General features: G+C 36.1%; 2 protein-coding genes across 5 annotated transcripts in view; one reads left to right on the top strand and one right to left on the bottom strand.

Annotated features, from left to right (window-relative positions):
- LOC121429698 (serine/threonine-protein kinase PAK 3-like) overlaps window positions 1–2809 on the top strand; it is a 50209-nt gene extending 47400 nt beyond the window's left edge. For all 3 annotated transcript variants that reach the window (XM_041626866.1, XM_041626863.1, XM_041626864.1), the window contains exons 13-14: window positions 39–176; window positions 820–2809. In XM_041626866.1, coding sequence (XP_041482800.1) covers window positions 39–176; window positions 820–900 — 219 coding nt within the window. In that variant the 3' untranslated portion in view covers window positions 901–2809. The remainder of the gene's footprint in view (window positions 1–38; window positions 177–819) is intronic.
- Window positions 2810–8614: 5805 nt separating this feature from the next.
- On the bottom strand, window positions 8615–20734 carry LOC121429889 (hydroxyacid oxidase 1-like). 2 transcript variants are annotated; one of them, XM_041627146.1, is made up of 8 exons: window positions 20250–20734; window positions 12065–12216; window positions 10951–11209; window positions 10523–10698; window positions 10022–10113; window positions 9479–9640; window positions 9039–9108; window positions 8615–8859 (listed from the first exon to the last, which is right to left on the bottom strand). In XM_041627146.1, the coding sequence occupies exons 1-8, from the start codon at window positions 20417–20419 to the stop codon at window positions 8774–8776; spliced, it is 1167 nt and encodes a 388-aa protein (XP_041483080.1). In that variant the 5' UTR covers window positions 20420–20734; the 3' UTR covers window positions 8615–8773. The 2 variants fall into 2 exon arrangements, with proteins under 2 accessions (XP_041483080.1, XP_041483079.1); XM_041627145.1 differs by having other exon boundaries at window positions 10951–11215; window positions 20250–20733.
- Window positions 20735–21561: the final 827 nt, after the last annotated feature.

Raw genomic sequence — 21561 nt, 5'->3', positions numbered from 1 at the left:
TAACCTCCTTTTCTCACCACTCTCTGTCCCTTCTCCAGGCCCTCTACTTAATTGCCACGAATGGTACTCCAGACATCAACAACCCAGAGAGGTTATCAACAAACTTCCGAAGTTTCCTTGCCAAGTGCCTTGAGACCGATGTAGACAAGAGAGCAGATGGGGAGACATTACTAAAGGTCAGTCACCTTTGAATTGTGTATGGAAAGCCATATGCAACTGCTCCTTTTTTGCAGTATTTTATCCTGTTTTATAAAGATACTGCAGATTTTTTAATGAAAAATTACATTTCCCCCAAATTCAGCCTATACACATATCTATTTCGGAAAGCTGAAAATACAATTTTTTTTTTACACTTTTACACCCAAATGCCCTGTTGGCATCCCTCAAAATACTGCAATTCCTTTTATGGGGCTGACACTCTTGCTACTCATATTTTTTAAAGCTAAAGTTGAAATCTGATGAATCCAAGGTTATTGTGTTTACCAATCATTTTTTCTATGTTCATTATTGATGTAGGTTAGAAATTTAATAAATATCCCAAATCTTGTGAATCCCATTTTGTAAAATCAGGGATGCCAGTTTTCAGGCAAAAGCCTGAATTCAGGCTCTGGCAATTCATTTTCAGGCCATACTTTTAGCATTTTTGTGTACAAAATATTGTATTCAAGGTGATTTTCAGGCCCTCTGATCAATTCCAACTGACATCCCTATAAAATGCAACTTTGTCTGTTTCATAGTTGTAGATGTGTAGTCAAAAAGGGAGCAAACTTCAATCTTGTCCCATATGATGATATCCGTGTTGTCTCTTTACCCATACAGCATCCGTTCTTGAGTACAGCAAAGCCCCTCACTTCCCTCAAACCTCTCATCCTCGCTGCCAAGGATGCCCAGAAGCATTAATCACAGCTCATCGTTGTTACCATTGCAACACAAACATCCATGTCATCTTCGCCTCGTCTTCTGAGGAATTTTTTGGAGCATGGAGGGAAACCGATGCAACAAGCAATCTGGAGCTTTGTCCAGGATCATCAGCTTGCATCCGTGAAATTGCTCTATTTTTAATGAAACTGAAGACAAATGATGATTATTATCATGCTAATATGATGATTTCCTTTTTTTTTGTAAATTTTTGATGTACAAATCAGATCATATATTTCAAGGATGGTGATTGGTTCGATAATTTACACTCGTTTATCTTTTTTTCTACCTTGTAGAAAATATGACTGTACCTTGGTTGTTCAAGGGACTCTTGCACCTTTTAGCCAGTATAAGCCGACGTATATAGCAAAAAGTTTTCTCATATAATTGTATATTTGTATATTTTCCATGCAAAGATCTGCCTTTTGTCAACAACACAAAATGACTTCTGAATAACAGTAATTGATTTCTTGATACTTTGTGTTGTTGACAAAAGGAAATTCTTGATTTCAAGAATGGAATGGTTGATATAAAGAAATAGAATTAAATGAGCAAATGGCTTGTCATACATAGGTCGGCATACTCTGGCTTGCCATATGTCGGATGTGAGGGTCCTTTTAGCTAATGGCAACTTAAAACTGCTTACAAAGTTATTGGTAGTCAAATGATTTTTTTTTGTATACTAAAACCGTTATGGTTTTAGTATTTTGTATTGTTCTCCCTATTCCACATGAAAATGACAAAAAGTCTGTAGATTTTCATGCCCTTTTCCCTCATTAAGTCCCTCTGCATACAAATTATCAGAAGCTCTGTAATTCTGTGGGATAATTAAATCTGAACTACATAAAATTTTTAGATGAAATATATATTTTTATACAAAGAAACAAAAAAACGAATTCCAATTTCATTATTTACATAATTAGCACAAAATCATTTTTGAAGATTTGCAAACACATCATGAGGTAATAGTAACATCAATATGCTCTCCTATAATCAACTCTTTTATTGTGTGCATCAGTGGAAAGACAAAAACGCGACAAGGTCAAGATATCCTTATGAATTCATAAGTCAATTATTTGCAGACCATATGTAGTCGTACAAATTTAGCAAAAATAAGTTTTCAAGAGTCGCAAGATCATTCAACACAACTCATGAATTTGTCAAATTGGGGCTAATTCCAGAGAATTCAAACGCTAGCTGACTTTCAGCCAATCGGATGGAAGTATTTTTTGTTTGCGTTGATTTTTTTTAGTTGCAATCAAATGCAATTACTTCAGCAATTGTGTCAATATCTTAACAAAGATCTACATGTATTGATGTTTGGCACAGACCAAAACCTTTCTGAAATTAAATAAATGCTTTTATTATGAGTCTTGTGAAGTCCCTCTTTTCTGCCAATATGAAATTAGAAGAAATATTGGTCATGAAAGGCAATAGGCCATTATTTCATAGGATTTTTTTTGTGTTCAAGGTGTGACCTAAGTCTTTTTGGCTGTAAGCAAACTATAATTTGATATAATATTGTGTCCACTTTACATGTGTTGTTTTTACGATCCCATTGTGCCTTAAGTAGCTGTAATTTTTCCCATTCTCTAGGCTCAGTTTATTTTTGGGCTACCAATATTTCCTAATAGGGCAGGGTAAATATCAACTGATGTCAAGTAAAAACATAAAACACAATTCCATTAAATTTCTTAACATGTCAGTTTGAGTGCTGAGTAGTACAGACCCAGTCGGTAATATTTGAGCATAGATTGCACTTGATTTTTACACTCGAGCCATACCAATGGAAATGGTCCAGTGCATCCATTGTTCTGCTATTATTCTAGACCTGAGTGTAGATTCGAGTGTAACTACACTCAAAGATTGCTGACTGCCAGTGTAGTCCCAGTGTAGTCCTAGAAAAAAAAATCCAACAGGCTCTTCTGTAAAATATATATATATATATTCTTTCATTTTAAGATGCAAATTTGAATATGGGTCAACAGGACGCTGCAAGGCTAGTGCTACTTAATATATGACATGGCTAGATACTGTAAAAAAAAAATCAAGAAATTACCATCCTTATAAATAGCATTAGGTTGGCATGTTTTCACAAGTCTTTTTGATGTTTTGTTTGAAGCTGATATTTTTTATTAATCAGAAAGTGGCCAAAGAAAGACTCATTATTCAGAGCTCTTTTTCCTTCAACACTTTTCTTTCATAGACTCCCCCCTGCAAGTAGGGGTACTGTCCTACTTGCCCTCCTGAATTACCAGATTGCTCAGTTCATATGCAGTATAATATCATGCCCAGGAAACAGCTAACATCTAATCACAGAACAATTAAATAAAATATTTGATGTAGATTATATTTTACTATGCTGCATTTTACTCTTGTCTAGTATATACTTATGTACATCCCATGATGAATATCATTTTCTTTTTCCTTTTACAAACATCTAGCTTGCCATTTTTTGTTTCATGAAACCGATTGATAATAGAGAGTTCCAAAATATTGTTACAAGCTACTGAAATCCTAGAATATGATTGGTTAAAAGCAGTTTGTTATCATTGACAGTTTCATGAAAAAGGACTTATTATTTTCTTGAAACCAGCACTCTCCCCCTCTCCCATGTTGAAATTATATTTTGTGGAAGGAGTTATTGAACTTGTTCACTGGTGGTACACCAGTATAAATGTTCTCAACTTTGCAACCTGCTTATTTTGTTTAACTGGCCTCCCATTTTGAGAACACTTTTCCAAACTTTTATAACTAAAGCTTGTAACGATTGCAAGCCTTCGAGTGTTGCCCCCGTGGGGATTGGATGGAAAGGTATTAATGCCATGGTTTCCAGGAAATCCAATAAAGCAATATATGAATCACCCAAAATGTACTTTCATTTGTGTTAGAAGATTATGTTGTGAATATACCCTTTGCTATATTTTTGTCTCGCTTGTGTGTCTAATTTTTTTTATTCATTTTTTAAAAAGAATGCTTTCTGTAACTTATTATATGTTGAAAACAAAGAGTCAGTTTGATATGTGTACATTTCTGAGCATGATAATTTAGCAGAACTGAGATGAATTTATATTGTAAAAAGAGAAGTTAGTATTTGGTTGTGGGAGGCGAATATCTATGGTCTTCTCCGAACCAAGTATTAGTTAATTGTTAATGAACACAAAGCATTATTTATGTACATTTTATAATTATACATAACTTCAAAAAATGCTAAACATGAAATGTAGGTAGGGTTATGTAGATAGATATGCAACATAGATACACATTTCTTTACATCAAATTGTTTTTTTGTAAAGGACTATATATATATACCTGAGAAGTTTGTGTAACAATAAGAAATACTTTTGAAAGTTGCAAATAATCATGACTTGGTCAGACATGTTGATGTATTGAACTATTTTTTCATATTGGGTATATTATATGAATATGTATTATATATATATTATGTCATACGAATCCTATGGTGTGTTTATTGGAGCGATAGAAAAACAAACTCTGTGGCGTCGTGAGCGCTGCGATGAAGCGCAGAGGATGTAAATGCGATGCGAGCATCGTGGCAACAAATTTCATGCATCGAATCTTTTTTATGTATTCATGGGCTACAGTATAAACTGCATTTGGACAAACATAATTTCGACATTGTCCCGTTATTTTCTTACAAGATATCATGTTAACTCATTCACTACAATGACATGTTGAACCCTGTAATAAACTTGTGGGAGTAAAAGAGTTTGGTAGTCGATGAGTTAAATTATACTTCACAGGGACGCTCGTGGTGTTTAATTGCTTTATGCTTTATATGTGTCAAGATCTTGTTTATAGATGTATATATATATTCTTTTATGAATATATAGCGCTTTTATATTATTATTTCATTGTTCATTGGATGCAATGAATTTGGTTGAAATCTTCGCCATGGGGTACATGATCGATCATCACGGACTTGAAGCATGAATAGGACACGATTTATGCAAATTAAATCTAAACTAAATACACACCTTGTTTTTACAGTAATGGATTTGAACTTCGAAGTCAGCTTTCAGGTCAAATTGGTAGATCGTCCAGAAAATATGCAAAGCTAGGCTTTTTGTAATGATATCCATGAACAAATTTAACTGAGTAGTAGTCCTACACTGTAGTACATTCACTACCAAAGGCTAGATATGTAGGATGTCTTAGAAATTCCGCTCATATTTTAGTTTTGGATGTCAATGAAATGTGACGCCAAACAAGAACACATGGGAATGGAGAAAATTAAAGAAAATAAATGATTATAATGCAGGCATATAGATTGTCATTCTTATTGAAATGAATTATTCAAATAAAAGAGAAAAAAAGGTCTTCCTTCAATATGGGCTAGTGAGGTGGAATGTCTCTTAATTTTTCTGAGTATAATGTAAATTCTTCCAGGAGGTGATGTTTGTCTTTGAGTACGCGATTGGCTATTCTTGTCAGTGAGGTCATGGATAACACTGGTGCGCCGCAAAAACTGGTGTTCATTTAACACCAGCCCAGAATCTATATGTCTACACCAGAGAAGTGTTAAACAACACCACTTTCGTTTTGGTCTAACACCAGATAGGTGTTTGTACAACACCAATTAGTATTAAAACAGCATCGGTTTGATTCCAAACTGGTGTTTCAATACTTCACTGTTGTGGACATATATGGATTCCGCGCTGGTGTTAAATCAACACCGGAGTTTTTGCAGTGTGGGTAGGATTGTGACATGACATTTGCTCTGGCGACATTTGCTCTGGGCTTTATTTCATCCAAGATATAGGGTTTGGGTTAGGGTTGCAGTAGGGTTTTAAGTTAGGTTTAAGATAGGGTATAGTGTTACTTGAAGTTTGTCATTGCATTAGTATGTGGGATTTACAGTGGAGCAATTGTCGCCGGAGCAAATATCATGGAACCGGTGAGGATGAAGGTATTTTTCGTGATTACTTGGTGACGAAGAGGAGGAAGACGATGATGATGACGGTTATGATTATTAAAATGTTTCATTTATTTATATGACACTTGGTGACAAATGAAGGAAAACCAATGAGATGATGCGTACAATGATGTCTTGTATGGTGTTGATGTCGATGCTGGTGATGATAACGGTGATGCTGATGATGATGGTGGGTATTGTGTCTTTTTCTGTTAGTGGTAACTCTGGTAGGAACTCAGCAGGACAGCATTTTAATGGTAAACGCCAAGCTGGTATACAACCAATTACCTATGAAATGTTTTACGGCTAGGTTAATCAGTCAGCGGCTGACGTTATAGACGACAGATATCACTCTCTGGCCTTTTTATCAAAGTGGAGACAATGGCAGAGTTGGGATTCGAACTCACAACCTTGCGATTATGAGTCCAATGCTGTAACCACTGGACCACACGACCCGTGTTGACGATGATGAGGAGAATGATGATGATGATGATGTTGATGACGATGTCTATGGTGATGCCGATAGTGGTGATAATGATGGTGATGGTCATGATGATGATGATGATGCCAATGGTGATAATGGTGATGATAGTGGTAGTGGTATTGTTGATAATGATGATGCCGATGATTATGATAATGTTGCTGACGATGACAAAGGTGATACCGATGGTGATAATGGTGATGATGACGATGAATACAAATATTATGACTGATGTTGTGATGGGGATGGTGGTTGTGACTGAGAACGATGTACATGTACGTGATGCTGGTAATGTTGCTGATATGATTTTGTTATTCTTGCTATATTCAAACAAGTGACTGAATGTTAAGAATCGTACTTTTGCAGTGACTTTGATCAATAGCAGAATAATCATACAAAAATATATGCCATTCGTATATTTAGTTAGTACATGTATACATTTATATTGCATATTTCTTACACCTCCCTTTCTCTTTCTTTCTCTCCCTTTTCTCACATCCCCCTCTCTCAATCATTCACTCTCCTTTTATTCCCGCCAGGGGCCCGTTGCAGAAAGAGTTGCAATCAATCGCAACTCTAAAAATCACGCACAACTTGAATTTCAACCAATCAACAGCGCGCATTTGGGACTTGCGATTGATTTTTTGACTTGCGTTTAAACGCAACTCTTTCTGCAACGGACCCCAGGAGAGCCAAAATTTCCTGGTCATATCTTGACGTACTAAATATTAGATGTAAATTTACATTATTCTTCTTCTTTTCACTAAGAATGATTATATCATACACTGATCGTACATCATTTTATCAACATGAATTCAAGTAAATCTTCGCACTTTTTACTAACCGTATACATTTTACTGACCTTGAATATACAATTTGTACTGACCATATTTTTATCAATATAAGTTTTGACTACATCAAATATTTTATACTGAGTACTGACAATACATATACATATCATAAAGTATTCTGACCATACATTTTACCGACCTTATATTTAACATATAATGTACGTTCACAAAATTGTATACCTTAAAACAAATTATATTAATTACTGTAAATACATATATCGTAAAGTATACTGATAGAAATATTTATCGTATATAAACATAAACGTAAATATTGATTGCTTTAAAACAAATTATGCTAAGTACATACAATACAAATACCATTAAGAATAATACTGACCTTACATGTTACTGACCATATATTCATTGTATATCAATGCATCTTCAATAACATAAATTTTGATTACCTTAAAACAAATTATATTAATTACTGAAAATACATATATCGTAAAGTATACTGATAAATATATTTATCATAATTATATGGACATTAACGTAAATTTGATTGCTTAACAAATTATATCCAGTACATACAATACAAATACCGTTAAGAATAATACTGACCATTCATTTTACTGACCATTTTTTTTAATTTGAAATAGCAATGTTCGTTTTAATGACTTCAGGTAGAAATTATTCTTTCAGTAATACACAAAGTAATAATGTATTTTCGTTCATTTATTTGCATTTGTTTTCATTAAATCTCGATAGGCCTGCAAAGGTTAACAAAAAATCCCGGATAAGAAGGTGCAGAACCTCAACGGTTCTTTTTAACTAGTTGTATTATTACTTTTTATGTCTCCAATTTTTATTTACAACATCTCAACACATTATAAAAAATGAACATGCATGAGATGACAGGACAGTTTGAAGAATGATATCGATATAATACAGTTACATAGTTATGCAATCATCCAAATTTTACTGACCATATACTTATCATACATCTTCAATAACGTAAATTCTGATTGCATTAAATCAACTTATACCGAGTACTGACAATATGTATAACATTAATATTCTGTACAGACCTCTTATTACACTGACCGATATCATAAATTATACTGACCATATATTTATCAAACAAAAGTCAATATACAATTTCTTACTGACCATGCATTATACTAACCATATCATCATTTGTACTGACACTTATAAAAATACGTTTTACATACATTAATGCAAATTGCTTTTATGATAAAACAAAATGAATTGAGTGCTGACCATAATATTTACCACATTTACCACAAAGTGCACCGACCATATTTTACTGGTTGTACGTAGCCGTATATTTCATTTATTTAACTGCCCCTAAATTGATCAAACATTGATGTAAGTTTTGGCATCAACATTTTTTACCATAAATTCATCAAACATTATTTAGATTGTCATTACGATTTTATTTGAGTGCGGGTTAATGTCCAATCATGGAATTATTGTGACCCAGTGTTTTGAACATACATTTTGTGATTAGTCAACGCCAAATTTGAAATTACCAATTTGCTTAATTTTGATCCTTTAATCTGCGCTTGGAAACCGTACGCTGACCATTTAAAATGAAAATGCATTTAAAATGCACCAATATATTGGTTACAGTTTACTTTGCATATTATTGTGGTGGTAGTATGACTCATGAACTACCATTCCTGGAGGGATGCCTTCGGGACTCGTACAGCCTGAGGAGGAGGAGGAGAAGAAGAAGAAGAAGAAGAAGGAATATAATGTGTCATTATTTTCTTATTAGCTTGCATACTGTTGCTGCCGGTATCCATTAGCTCGCTATATCTGGACAACCCCCCCCCAAAAAAAAAAAATCGTTTGGTTATGTATATATATATAAACAAGTAATACTTACCACTAATTGCTAGGGCTTTGTCAAATTCTTTAACTAGAATTTCCAAGATATTTTCGACACCCTTCGAACCCCTGAAAAAAAGGACGTAAAATAAGTTTATAAAAATATAATGCGATTAAACAAAAACCAATGAAAATATCAGTGTTTGATATTTTCAACAATGAATGCATATTTTCTGATATGTGATTATCATGTCTTATTCAATAACTATACGTGTTCTAAGTAATATGGAAGTGAGCAAAAAGACCGGGGGGGGGGGGGTTGGCAACATGGCTCAGATTTATCTCTTCATGAAATATTAACCGTAAAACATCGTCGGCAGTATAATACCTTCAGATTGTTATATATAAATTGTGAGTCGTATATTTATTACTATTTTATCTTTTAAAAGCTAATAGTTTGTTTATTTATTTTTGTAACCGATCACTTTACTTGTATACCTGGCATGCTAGACCCCATAATACAGGTCTGCCTACAAACACAGCCCGAGCACCCCTTCCTAGTGCTTTAAAGACGTCCGTTCCTGTCCGTATTCCTCCATCCATGTAAACCTCTATACCACTGCCGTGGACTGCATCTACGACCTCAGCCAGAGCGTCGATCTAGAAATAAATAGATTTAATTTGATTTTGGTTTTAATTTGATTAGATAAGACATGTTAGATTTGAATTGGTTTTATTCCCATCCCACAAGTATAAACTGGAGAGCGTTTACTATGGCAACTGTAGGATAAAACAAACGTTTCAGATAAAAAAAGTCCGCCAAGTCCTAATACTGAAAACCCCAAGGGCACAGGGAATCCAGGTTCTGCGTCCCTTCACATTTTACAATCATCAATTGTTTATATCGATAAAAATAGGCCTGCAGTATAATTGTTGAAAATACTCAGAAAGGGTACAAACAAAGTACTACTGAAGACATCAATTCTTATATTTTCTCTTATTCGACGCAACCTTGAGTATTCACTTGCAATATCAACTCACCGGTGCAGGGGCGCCATCTAATTGTCTCCCGCCATGAGCTGATACTAGTATCCCATCAACCCCTGCACCTGCTGCTTCCTTTGCTGTTTCAGCTACAGAAGTACGAATGGCAAACCACAACAAGAAAAATTATAATTATTTTTCATCTTAATTGGAAGCCAATATCTATAGACTCTCTCTCTGCTACCAGTTTAAATTTTATGTAATAATAATAATAGTGTATATTTGTAGAGCGCACACACCGTCAGAAGACGCTCATGGCGCTATAGCCGAGCAGCAGTATACGAAAAAACATTTCGTTAAATGTAATTTTCTAGTCTATCATACTACAAACTAATTTTGATTCTGCAATTAAATACTGTACAGGAGCAAATTCTTTTTTAACAAGCGAAAGCTTGAATGAGATTGTATAGTCCTGCCATTTTGACATCAGACAGACTTGAGAGGAATAATAAAGATAAAGAAACGATAATAAATTGAAGTGCTCTGACGATTGGTTACCTGAAAGGATGCCCTTACACACGATCGGAAGGGGAGTGATGGTTTTTATCCATTTGATGTCTTCCCAGGTGGCCGATGCATGGAACTGCATGTCGTACAAGTACTTAAAGTTATTGGAGTCATCGAAGGCTCTACTCTCCCAGAACGAAGGGATATCAGCCGTAAAATTCCTCATACTTTGAGAATGCCAAATATGGAGGGGAAAAACATCAAATTAACCTAAGAATACGATGTCATATACCTTTACTCACCCCCAAAAGGGTGCCATATCAAGGTAACAAAAACATTGATAAGTTGTAGGAGCCGAAAAAAGGAATTTGGAATGAGAAAATTGGGAAAATAGTCAATAGAAATTTGAACAATTTATTGACCTTTAGTCGCCATTGATTTCCTTAACTATTGAATAATGAAACTTGTAGAATGCTTGCCAATATTTTGGATGGTCTAGTCCGTTGTTATTAAACATATCAAGCAGCTTGGGGCTGAGTCCCGAACATGGGGAATCCACTACGACCACAACTGCCTTGTAGCCCGCCCTCTCCGTTTCACGAACGATATGTTCTGTAAGTTGACGATCCCTGAACATGTAGATTTGCATCCATCTGAGCCCTCCGGGTGCTGATGCTGCTACGTCAGCAATGGTCTCATTTGAATCGACAGCGTGTATCAGGAGGGCACCAGCTGCCACTGCGCCTTGTTAACAAAAAACAAAATCGGATTAAGTAAATTTTGACAGCATAGGCATTTGTAGACCTAAATTGGAATGTCAGCCAAAATTTTCATCATCTCACAATAAATGCAATATGGAGATTAGGCATTACAAGTCATTCACAAAGTGGATGCTTCTATCGGTATGCATCTGCTCACGGATACGTTTCTCGAGTAAGGTCTAATGTACGACTATGGTTATCCTTGGGGTAACATACACAGTAAACTCCCCAAAACGTAAAATATATCACAAATATACAGGGGAGTCTACTTTTGATAACAATAATACTATAGGTATATTTACCCAGGGAAGCCACTTCAGTTCTGAAAACTGTTCTCCCAGCGGGTCCTGCTATTATTATTAACCCGGCTATAGCGGGGCTGCCTAGGCGCTCAAGCACTCAAGGAATTTCTTCCTACCGGGTACCCATTCGCCTCACCTGGGTTGAGTGCAGCACAATGTGGATAAATTTCTTACTGAAGGAAATTACGCCATGGCTGGGATTCGAACCCACGGCCCTCTGTTTCAAAGTCAGAAAACCAATCCACTGAGCCACATCGCTCCACTGATATGAAATGAGTTTACCAACAACTCATCCACAGATGAGAAGATGGATGATGAGGCTATCCTGTCAATTCATCAAGCAACAGGATACCATATTACCCTCTGACAAGATAAGTCTGAGTCAGCTGATTCCATCATTGATGTCACATGACCATCATGTAAAAATGTTTGATGGACAAATTTGTTTATATGTTCTTTCATAATGGAGATTTTTTTAAAGTTCTTTTTATGTTCTGTCATAATGGAGATTTTTTCGAAGAAGCGAATACCTTTGGCAGTTGCTTTCTCTGCATCCGGGTGCACCATGACGTGGTTTCCAGTGGGTGCAACACCGATGGGATATGGGATAGACTGACCCAGGACAGTCGTGGATAGGGTCCGATGGGACACGTCTTTTAGAGCTCTGCTCCGGATGCGATATCTGAAAAAAAAAATGGCACAGACTGTATAAAAGACAATTAGCGACACTAATCAGGCTAATATCTCGATCCTAATGCCGTGCCATCCGTTATAAACGCCTCGATTGGCCTCTCAAAGCTGGTTGCAAAGAATCTTGAACCGTTCAAGTTTTGTCTACGATCGATACAATTGCCCCGAATGATCTGATACAGTGGCGTACCGTGGGCGTGGACCAGGGCATGGGGGGGGGGGGCTAAATTGCCAATTCGTCTACATCCAACTCGTCCACTCACCACATGGTCTACGTTCATTTAGACCAGTGCTTCTCAACCTTTTCTTACTCGAGGATCACTTTGACTCTCAGATTTTTTTTCGAGGCCCACCTACCAAACTTTAAGAAAAAAATATGACTATTTGTCTCGACTCAATGATTGTCTCGACAATTATAAAGAGAATGATTAATGCGTAACTTTATGATCTTCTGCTACAGTGGCGTAATGAGCAACAAAAAATGAAGGGGGTTGATATGGCGTATCGCGTACAATTAATAAAATGTTGCGAGCAGCAAAAATTTCGACATTTTTATTACAAAAATCAAAGTTTATGATAGATTTTGACACAATATTTAAAAAATAAAATCATATTCACCCTTATCCCTTTTTTTCCTTTTCTCTTTTTATTTTTTTCTCTTGCTCATGAAATATCTGGGGCCAAGTGCCCCCCCCCCCCTCATCTGTACGCAAGTGTTCTGCTGTGAATAACATCAAAACCTTTTCCTCTCGAAACACTCTTTTGGCTTTCCTGCACTCTTTGGATGTATTGTGTTTAGATGTCTCTGAAGCTCTGAGAGTTTAAGCACCTCACTTGATAATAACTTCAGCACATTCGACACACATTGCTTTTGGTTTTGAATCACTGCGCAGTTATAATAAATCCAAATTTAATGTATTCAGGGTCATAATTTCTCAGTTACCTTCTGAGACTTTTCAACAGTAGATTTGTTTCCTCCCTCACGCTTTTGGTCCATTTTGATGAATATTTCTTGAAATTTGAACATTCGAAGCAATCAGTTTGAGAAATAAAGGCCGGGGTGAATGGGCGATAATTAACTACATGCACAATATGCATGCACATGAGGCCTGAGGTTCGCATCAAAGTTAGATCGAAACCCGGGCGGGGGGGGGGGGCACTTACATTGACGAGTGCATACCATGCGCGACCAAAAAAAACACGTAAAAAGGATATTTTTTTCACGATATGGCACGTTACGGACGTAACGCGATAAGGGTGTCAAAAATACAAAAATAATGAAAAAAGGGTATCTATTTCACTAGAAAAATTACGTGTTTAGGGTCGAATTTTCGTGGATGATAAGCATGATAAGACAAAATTAAAATGTTTTATAAAGGATGTCCTTTTTGCCCCAACACTCCGTGTTTAGAGTCCGATTTGCGCGAGGTGTAGAAGGTGGGGTCGTACTAAACCAAATAAGGTAAAGCCGACGACCGAAGGACCCGTAAAAATATAACATTCCTGTACTTGTTTAGTGGTTCATTTCAACGAATATTTGCCAAGAACGGTTTTGTTTCCAACTTGTTAAGGATAGGGATTCACACGCCAATACTTGTTTAGGGGTGCATTTTCAGAATATAGAAATTACGTGTTTAGGGTGCTTTTCGAGACCCCCGGGGATCGAAACCATCATGCAATGTGTCTGTATATCACAACATGCTACCTGTAGGCGTGCCTTTAGCTTTGTTTGACCCACGGAGACCGATCAAACATACCATTTTCGGACATTAATATAACATGCTAAATATACTATAATTTTCCCCCTATCTGTAGCTCGAGTCCTGAAGAAACTACCGCTGCGGCATTATGCGTTGCGACATGTGACATTATGCGTTGACACTTTGCTACGACATTATGCATTGCGACATGTGACATTATGCGTTAGAAAAACTACGACATTATGCGTTGACTGCGACATTATGCGTCGGACGCGCGTTGCTGGGACATTATGCGTTGGTGCGACATTATCGATTGTAACAGGAGATAACCATTGCCATATAAGCTTGGAAAAAATTCAGCTCAACAAAGACAAGTTTGGAACTAAACAAATGCAATTTAACTAATATTACTTCTATATAAAAATACGTAACGGATTTTGCACAAAACGGTAATACCTCGCATATTTGCTCTACGCCGGCCGTACGGCCAGTCGAAAACAGCCGTTTTAACATTTCTTGTACCAGCTGTATATAAGGGGTTTGAATAAAAATGCATAAAACGGCTGTTTTCGACTCATCGTATGGCGGCCGTAGAGCAAATGTGACCGAGGTATAAGCGGCAGTGTAAATCCCCCGGTAAAACCCCCATTGCTACGCCTAAAGACATGTGGATGCATTTTGCATAAATTACAAAAATAAAGTAGCTCCTCTCTAATAAATCCCTGTTTCAAGCCTATGTGCCCTCCCACCCTAAAACTAACAATTTGTCGCCAAATCTTATTTTTGGGGAAGTTTCAGTGAGCTTTAAAGAAAAAAAAACTCTCAGAATCTTTAGCCTTCAAATTGTATATACCTTGTCAAAAGATATCAGCTATATAGCCTACTCTGACAAGTACTTAATTGAACGGAGAAGAAATTCAGTGAGAGCTGAAAAATAAATAAATGAATAAATAAATAATAAAATAAGGAGAAAACTTGATTTGAAGTTTGGGTTCAAGCATGAGATATGCATCATGTGTAATCTCAATTAAACTCCAAATTAGTCCAGAAAGAAATTGGTGATTAAAAAAATTTTGTTTCTTGTTTGTTGTTCAATTTCACAACTTCAAATTTTAGGCAGTACAGTATGCAAAAAGGAATTACCATTTGTATAAGCTTTTCTTTTTTCTTTTTTTTTTACTTATTGGAGACTGGATTGTTCTTTTACCTATTACCAAGAAACTTCCAAGGTGACTTATTGTCGAATTTGGAGTGACTGGTCATCCGAAATGTCATCGTGTCTAGTTTCAGAGGAAGACCCCAATGTGTCCATTTTCATTGACGAGTGGATGCCATGTGTGACCAAAGAAACATGTAAAAAATACCTCTTTTTCAAGTTAGGGCACGGTACGTACAAAGCGCAATAAGGGCGTAAAAACGCTATAATATAAAATGCCTTTTTCAATATAAAATACCCGTTTTGTAGTAAAACACAATACATTTTTGGTTGAAAAAAATCCCAATTTTTTGTAATCTTGCTTCGTGCTCCCATCAATTATTGTTTAGTATTAAGTACTCATTCTGTTCCTGGTTACAAACAGTGCATATAGAATATCCAGTTTCAGGGGTAGGGAGAAAATCCCAACTTTCTGGCTCGCGCTTCGTCGGCTCGTATCCTATTCATACAAGAAATGCTTAGAATTTCCCGCTTTCAGCCTGGAATACCACACATTTTGGGCTTGGGTTTTTCGCTCGCATCAATTATTGTTTATTAAGGTAGGCAATATATGTTCCTAGTGAAATAAAATGCTCAGAATGTCCAGTTTTCAGCTTGCTCTTTGCGCTCGCCTTACTCGATTGGTGAGACATGTATTCCGTATCCTATTCATGAGTCACTTTAAAATGTTCTTGTTATGGTCAGTATATTAAAATTTTCAGTTCGCACTTCGCGCTTGCGCTAATTCTTTAGCTGAATTCATCATCACAAAAATGCTCGGAATGTATACTTTCCATGCTTTATTACAATATCTAAAACTTTGAGCTCGTGATCTCGTTCGTAACATCTCGCCAGGATGCCCTTTGGGTCCATTATTGACCAAAGGGCGAGTTTTAAAACTTGAGATTTGAATATTTTTCCCCAAACCGCTCGCTCGCAAAAAGTAATTAGATCTTATCAATCAGAAATCACTTTAACAAGAAATAGAAAAATAGAAAAATGATTTATTATTACAAAACACAAGACTTCTTCATACATATGATAATTTCATGGTTAAAATATTTGTTTGCACCGATTCCCTTTTTGGCATATAAGTGCCCATATTTGGCTTTGCCCCCCCCCCCCCAACGAAAATACTTTCCGCCCCTCCTGGTTGCTTCTCTGATGTAATTATTGTAACTAAAAATATCTGTGCATCTAGAAAAAGGATTGCTGCCAATGCCGGGGCAGTTAAACTATCGCTGTACTTGTTTAGGGGATCAAAGTAAGGGAATACTTGTCGAGTGGAAGCGCCGTGGTGTAGCGGTTCTGACTCTCCTTGTAATCAGAGGGTCGTGTGTTCGAATCCCACCATGGCCTAGCGCACTTTGGCAAGGTGTCAGTCCGTACTTTGCCACTCTCCACCCAGGTGCTCCTTGAGTACCGGTAGTAAAAAACCGTCATTGTGGCTGGTTAAGCAAATGTGCGCCTAACAAGCTGTTTGTAATGCTATGAATCCAGTGGCCGGGTAATAATAATTATGAATTTGGCTTTGAACAGTCGTAGATTGATGAAGCGCTTTATAGATGCCAATTATTATTTTTATTATTAAATATTAAGGGTAGGGTCTACACGGTTCGCCAGGGGTGCATTTTTAGAATACGGGACATACATGTACTTGTTTATGATGCTTTTCAAACCACATGGTCACGCGTGGTTTCCAGTCGTCAATGGAAGTGGCTCCTGGGAGGAAGAGGAGTATAATGCAATTCACGGTTGAAGAAATTGCTTGATTCCATTGGCGATTTGTTTGTCTGGTTTATATACACAACAAAAAAAGTAAGTCCCCCTTAAACAAACATCAATAATTTCCGAACCAATGCGAGTTTTTAATATATTTTTACATGAGCGTGTAGGTAATTTCATAAGCTATCCTCTGAGTTAATGTTATGGACGTATTTTACGTCATGCTTCAGTGAGCACCGTCAGAAGGCAAAAATGTCACTTTTCAAAAGTCACAAGCCAAATATCATGACTTTGATTCCATTTTATTGGAACTAATTCCACATTCTCACCATGAAAAATAGTCAGAAGGCTTGTAAAAGGTACTTTCTAAAAGACGATACAACTTTTTTGGCTAAATTTCACAGTTGAATAAACAAGTCCAAATTGGCTATAAGTTGATTTTTTACACACATCAATAAAAATGATTTAATATGATGACAGTTATTTTTGGGAAGAGTATCGTAGTAGCTCTATTTACGTTATTGGAAAAAAATGCAGTTTGTAACTATAGATATCTGTCACAAACCTTGCATGGTTCATTTGATTTGATTTTTATGAAATCCCGATGCTTAATGCATCAGTGAGCACACAAATTATGCAAATGAGAAGAAAGTTCAAGGCCGTAGCCCCACTCTGTGCCGTATTGAATGGTTATTTTGGTGTGCGTGCTTTTTGGATAGTGTTATTCGTGTGCGAAGTTTCATGAAATAACTGTTGGCAGAAGTAACAAAAACCGTCCATGAAACAAACCCTCATTTTCATATTTGTTAAAATTTGGACTTCCTCTCCCATAGACTTGTGTACATTATGGGTGCATATGTTTAAGAATAAGCCCTTATTCAATATGGTGTAACCTTTTTTCTAGGCTGTCTTTAAAAATTTCATTTGGCAGTAATATTTATCAACCTTCGGGCAGAATTCTGTGCAAAACTGAAATCGATTTGTTTATTTATGGATGAGTGAGCACGCATCAAAGTGGGAAAATGTGTATTTTCAATGTCACAGACTCATTTTAAAGGGTAATAAGGTGAATAATGTGGGCAAATTCGGTTTCAAATGTGACTTAAATTGCTGTTGTATTTATCATCCATCATTTCTATCTACTTTCTATTCTACTTTCCGAACTTTTAAAATTTCCATGGTTGAGCGAGCACATTCGAAAAGGTAGGATTGAATACTCTGTATACTGCATAAATGTATTCTTGTCCTAACAATTTCTCATGATCAGTTTAATTTATGGACAAATCAGTGGTGGATCCAGAATTTTGAAATGGGGGAGGGGAGCCATCAACATTTTCAAATTTTAACCAAAACCCCCTATGATGATACGTCACAATACAGTGGCCGCGGAACGGTTTTCAAAGTGTGGGGGGGGGCTGAGCATGCAAAAAATCACAATTGTATGGTCATTTTTACATTTTTGTACATGCTTTTGGAAAAAAAGTGAGAGGGGGCTGAGCCCCCCCCCCCCGCTTCCACGGCACCTGCAATATTGTGCTCACTCAACCATGAACATGCGATATCAAAATTGTGTGTGGATTGGCTAAATGATAGATAGTCAAACAGCATTAACACCATAAAATTCACCTAAAAACAACTTTTGCCCAACTTTGTATTTGCACAATCTGAAAAACGACTCTTGTGACTTTCAAAAATGGTCATTTTTAATTCAATCTTTAATTATTCATGCATGACTCAACCAATCAATCTCATTTTTGTACAGGAGTTGCTCAATGGGTGTAGAAAATTACCTACGAAATATCATATCTCAAAATAATTTCGTTCAAAAGTTACAGCCATTTGATTTAGGGGGGACTTACTTTTTTTGTTGTGTATATTATAAAATATTATATTTTTGTCTTTAGCAGGATCGAAATATGGGAAGAGTGTTTACTTGCGATATGGGGTCCTTTTTAATTCATTACCTGCCTGAAGTGCATGTCACGGTTGGGAGTTGGGCATTTCGTCACATCATTATTGCTTCATCCGCCTAACAATTGCTATTTACAAATTCGATGGAAGTGCATGTACTGTGAGGGCTTATAAAAAAGAATGAAAAGACCTTTTTCCATTCAATGTATCCGAAGCGAATGAAACTGCGCCCTTCGTATTCATGTTTTTACTTTAACATTCCTTTCTTCCTGGTGGTTCTTTTGATCTAAAGCTTTGCCAAGTTTCCTGATAGAGTCCAGTAAACAGCCCCATAGCCCTTGTTCATGACCTGGAAAAGTTTTTAGGGCAAGATCTTTTGGTTGGTTGGTTTGTGTTCTCGATGGGGTTTGAAGTAAATTCAGCTTGGTTGCCACCTTGGTAACCTTGGGCATTTTTTTAATTAGCATAATTAGAATTAAAGGGATGATCCGGGCTATCTTATTACATAGATTAGCATTCAATGAGCAAAATGCCAAAATCGGATAAAAAATTATCAAGTTATTGGAGTTTTATAGTTTAGCAATATTTTGTGAAAACAGTCGTCATGAATATTCATTAGGTGGGCTAATGATGTCACATCCAGACTTTTTCTTTTGTATTTTATTATATGAAATAAGGTTTTTTCCCCTCCAAGAAGTAGAAAAAATGGATTGACAACTGATTTAGTGCATTAGATATTTATTGCTACAACTTATTTCACTACAAGGGAGACATATTATTCACACAAGTATGAAATAATGAAAAAAATATGATTTCATGTAATAAGATAAGAAAACAGAAAGTGGAGATTTGACATCATCATTCAACCTAATGAATATTTGATGACGACTGTTTTCACAAAATATTTCTAAACCTTAAACTTCAATAACTTTATTATTTGCTATCCAATTTTGATGAAATTTTTCTGCAGTTTGCTCAGTGAATTCTATTCTATGTATTAAGACATAAACATTTTTAACCCGGACCATCCCTTTAATCATGTAATTACCATTCTTATTTTTATGTAGTATGCTACTAAATCTTAAACCAGAAAGATTGAAAACATAAATGATACTATTTATTTAATGGTTCCAGTGACGAGGAATTCATTCTTTACCTTAAGTTTTTATTTCTAATTAAAGTAGTCATTGTAATCAGCGTAAATTACACAATAAGCTAATTAGCATAATTCACCAATTACCACACACGCACGCGCGCACACACACACACACATCCCAATATATATACATACATACGTATGTATATATAAATATATATATATATATATATATATATATGTGTATATATATATATATATATATATATATATATACATATATATATATATATATATATATATATATATATATATATATGCACACGCATACATACACTCACACATACATAGTACAACATGAATATTGATCAATACAATGACAACCTAATTCGGATTACCTAGAAAACGCTTGGACACTGTCTCGAAGGCACCATCCACGCTCATTTCCATAGCCGTAGTATGACCGGGCCAAAGGATTCATGACTTTCTGGGCCAGATTTTCGTAATCTTCTACGCAAAAGAGCTTACTTTCCTCCTTCATTTTGCTTTTATTCTGAACATTTTCCATGGTTTACAGTAAATAAGTATAATCACGTATTAAGAAGATCAGTGACATTATTCCAACAATGAATGATGTAGGCCTAGTAATGACACAGGATAAAGACAAATGCGAACGGATATTTTGTGTTATATATTTTATAGACATGTAGGCCTGTCATGCACGGATTGTTAAGTAAGACTGAACCTCTATTTCAGGGATTGCGGAACGTTTAGAAGGTGGCGAAGCTAGGAGATGGGCAAATGATGTAAAACACACACGCACACACAATAAGCAGAGTAGATGGCAATTTCTATGTCTTTGTGCAAATTTATTGAAAGGAAAGGTGGCGAAGATGAAGCCCCCCCCGCCGGTTCGACAGCCCATACCTTATATGTACACGTGAAAGAAGAAGAAGAATGGTTACTTTATTGTATACGTTCACTGAAAAAAATGGGAGGGGAGGCTGAAGTCCCCCTCCCCCTCCACTTCCGCAGCCCCTGACTACGTCACCAAGGATAAAGTGATTTTATTCTTCAGAGTTTTAGTTTCTTTGAATGCATCCTTCCATTCAGCTTGATCTTTGCGACGGACGTTGAAAGAAATCTTTACCTTGAATTCCCTTCGTTATATCGTGGCTGAATAGAAAAACCCATCCATTTACTGAATAGGGTAATCCATCCGTATCTTTTAAGGTTTTTTTGAAGGTTTTCATGTCCGTCTTGTCAGACAGGACGTGTCCGATGTCATTTAAATGTCAATATTTAGCCAGAATTATATCACAACAGATGAATAACATGTCCATAGAGAAGTCAAATGTCCGCAACATAGAATTTATTTTCAATAGGTAAATCAAATGTCCATCTTGCAAATCAAATATTCTAACAAGTAAATAAAAATGTTATTTGTTTATTTATTTATTCACGTTTTCTTTATAAAAAGCAGGGTAGTCCCATTCAAGTCAGAGGGCTGCTTTACGAGGGAGCCCTGCTATCAGGGAAGTCAAACCATGGACCTACTGGCTAGTAGGTCCATGGTCAAATATAGAGAAGTCAAATTTCCATTCGACAGCAATTGTTAAATAATCATACATAAGTTGTTTCATATGCCCATTTGCTAAACTATACAGCACTAATGCCGAAAGGGAATTAGATTTTTGCATAATGTAAGAA

The sequence above is a fragment of the Lytechinus variegatus genome, chromosome 16, assembly GCF_018143015.1.
Source record: "Lytechinus variegatus isolate NC3 chromosome 16, Lvar_3.0, whole genome shotgun sequence".
NCBI classification, from domain to species: domain Eukaryota; kingdom Metazoa; phylum Echinodermata; class Echinoidea; order Temnopleuroida; family Toxopneustidae; genus Lytechinus; species Lytechinus variegatus.
Note: the sequence above shows the minus strand (reverse complement) of the source record. Positions and strands in the feature narration are given on the sequence as shown.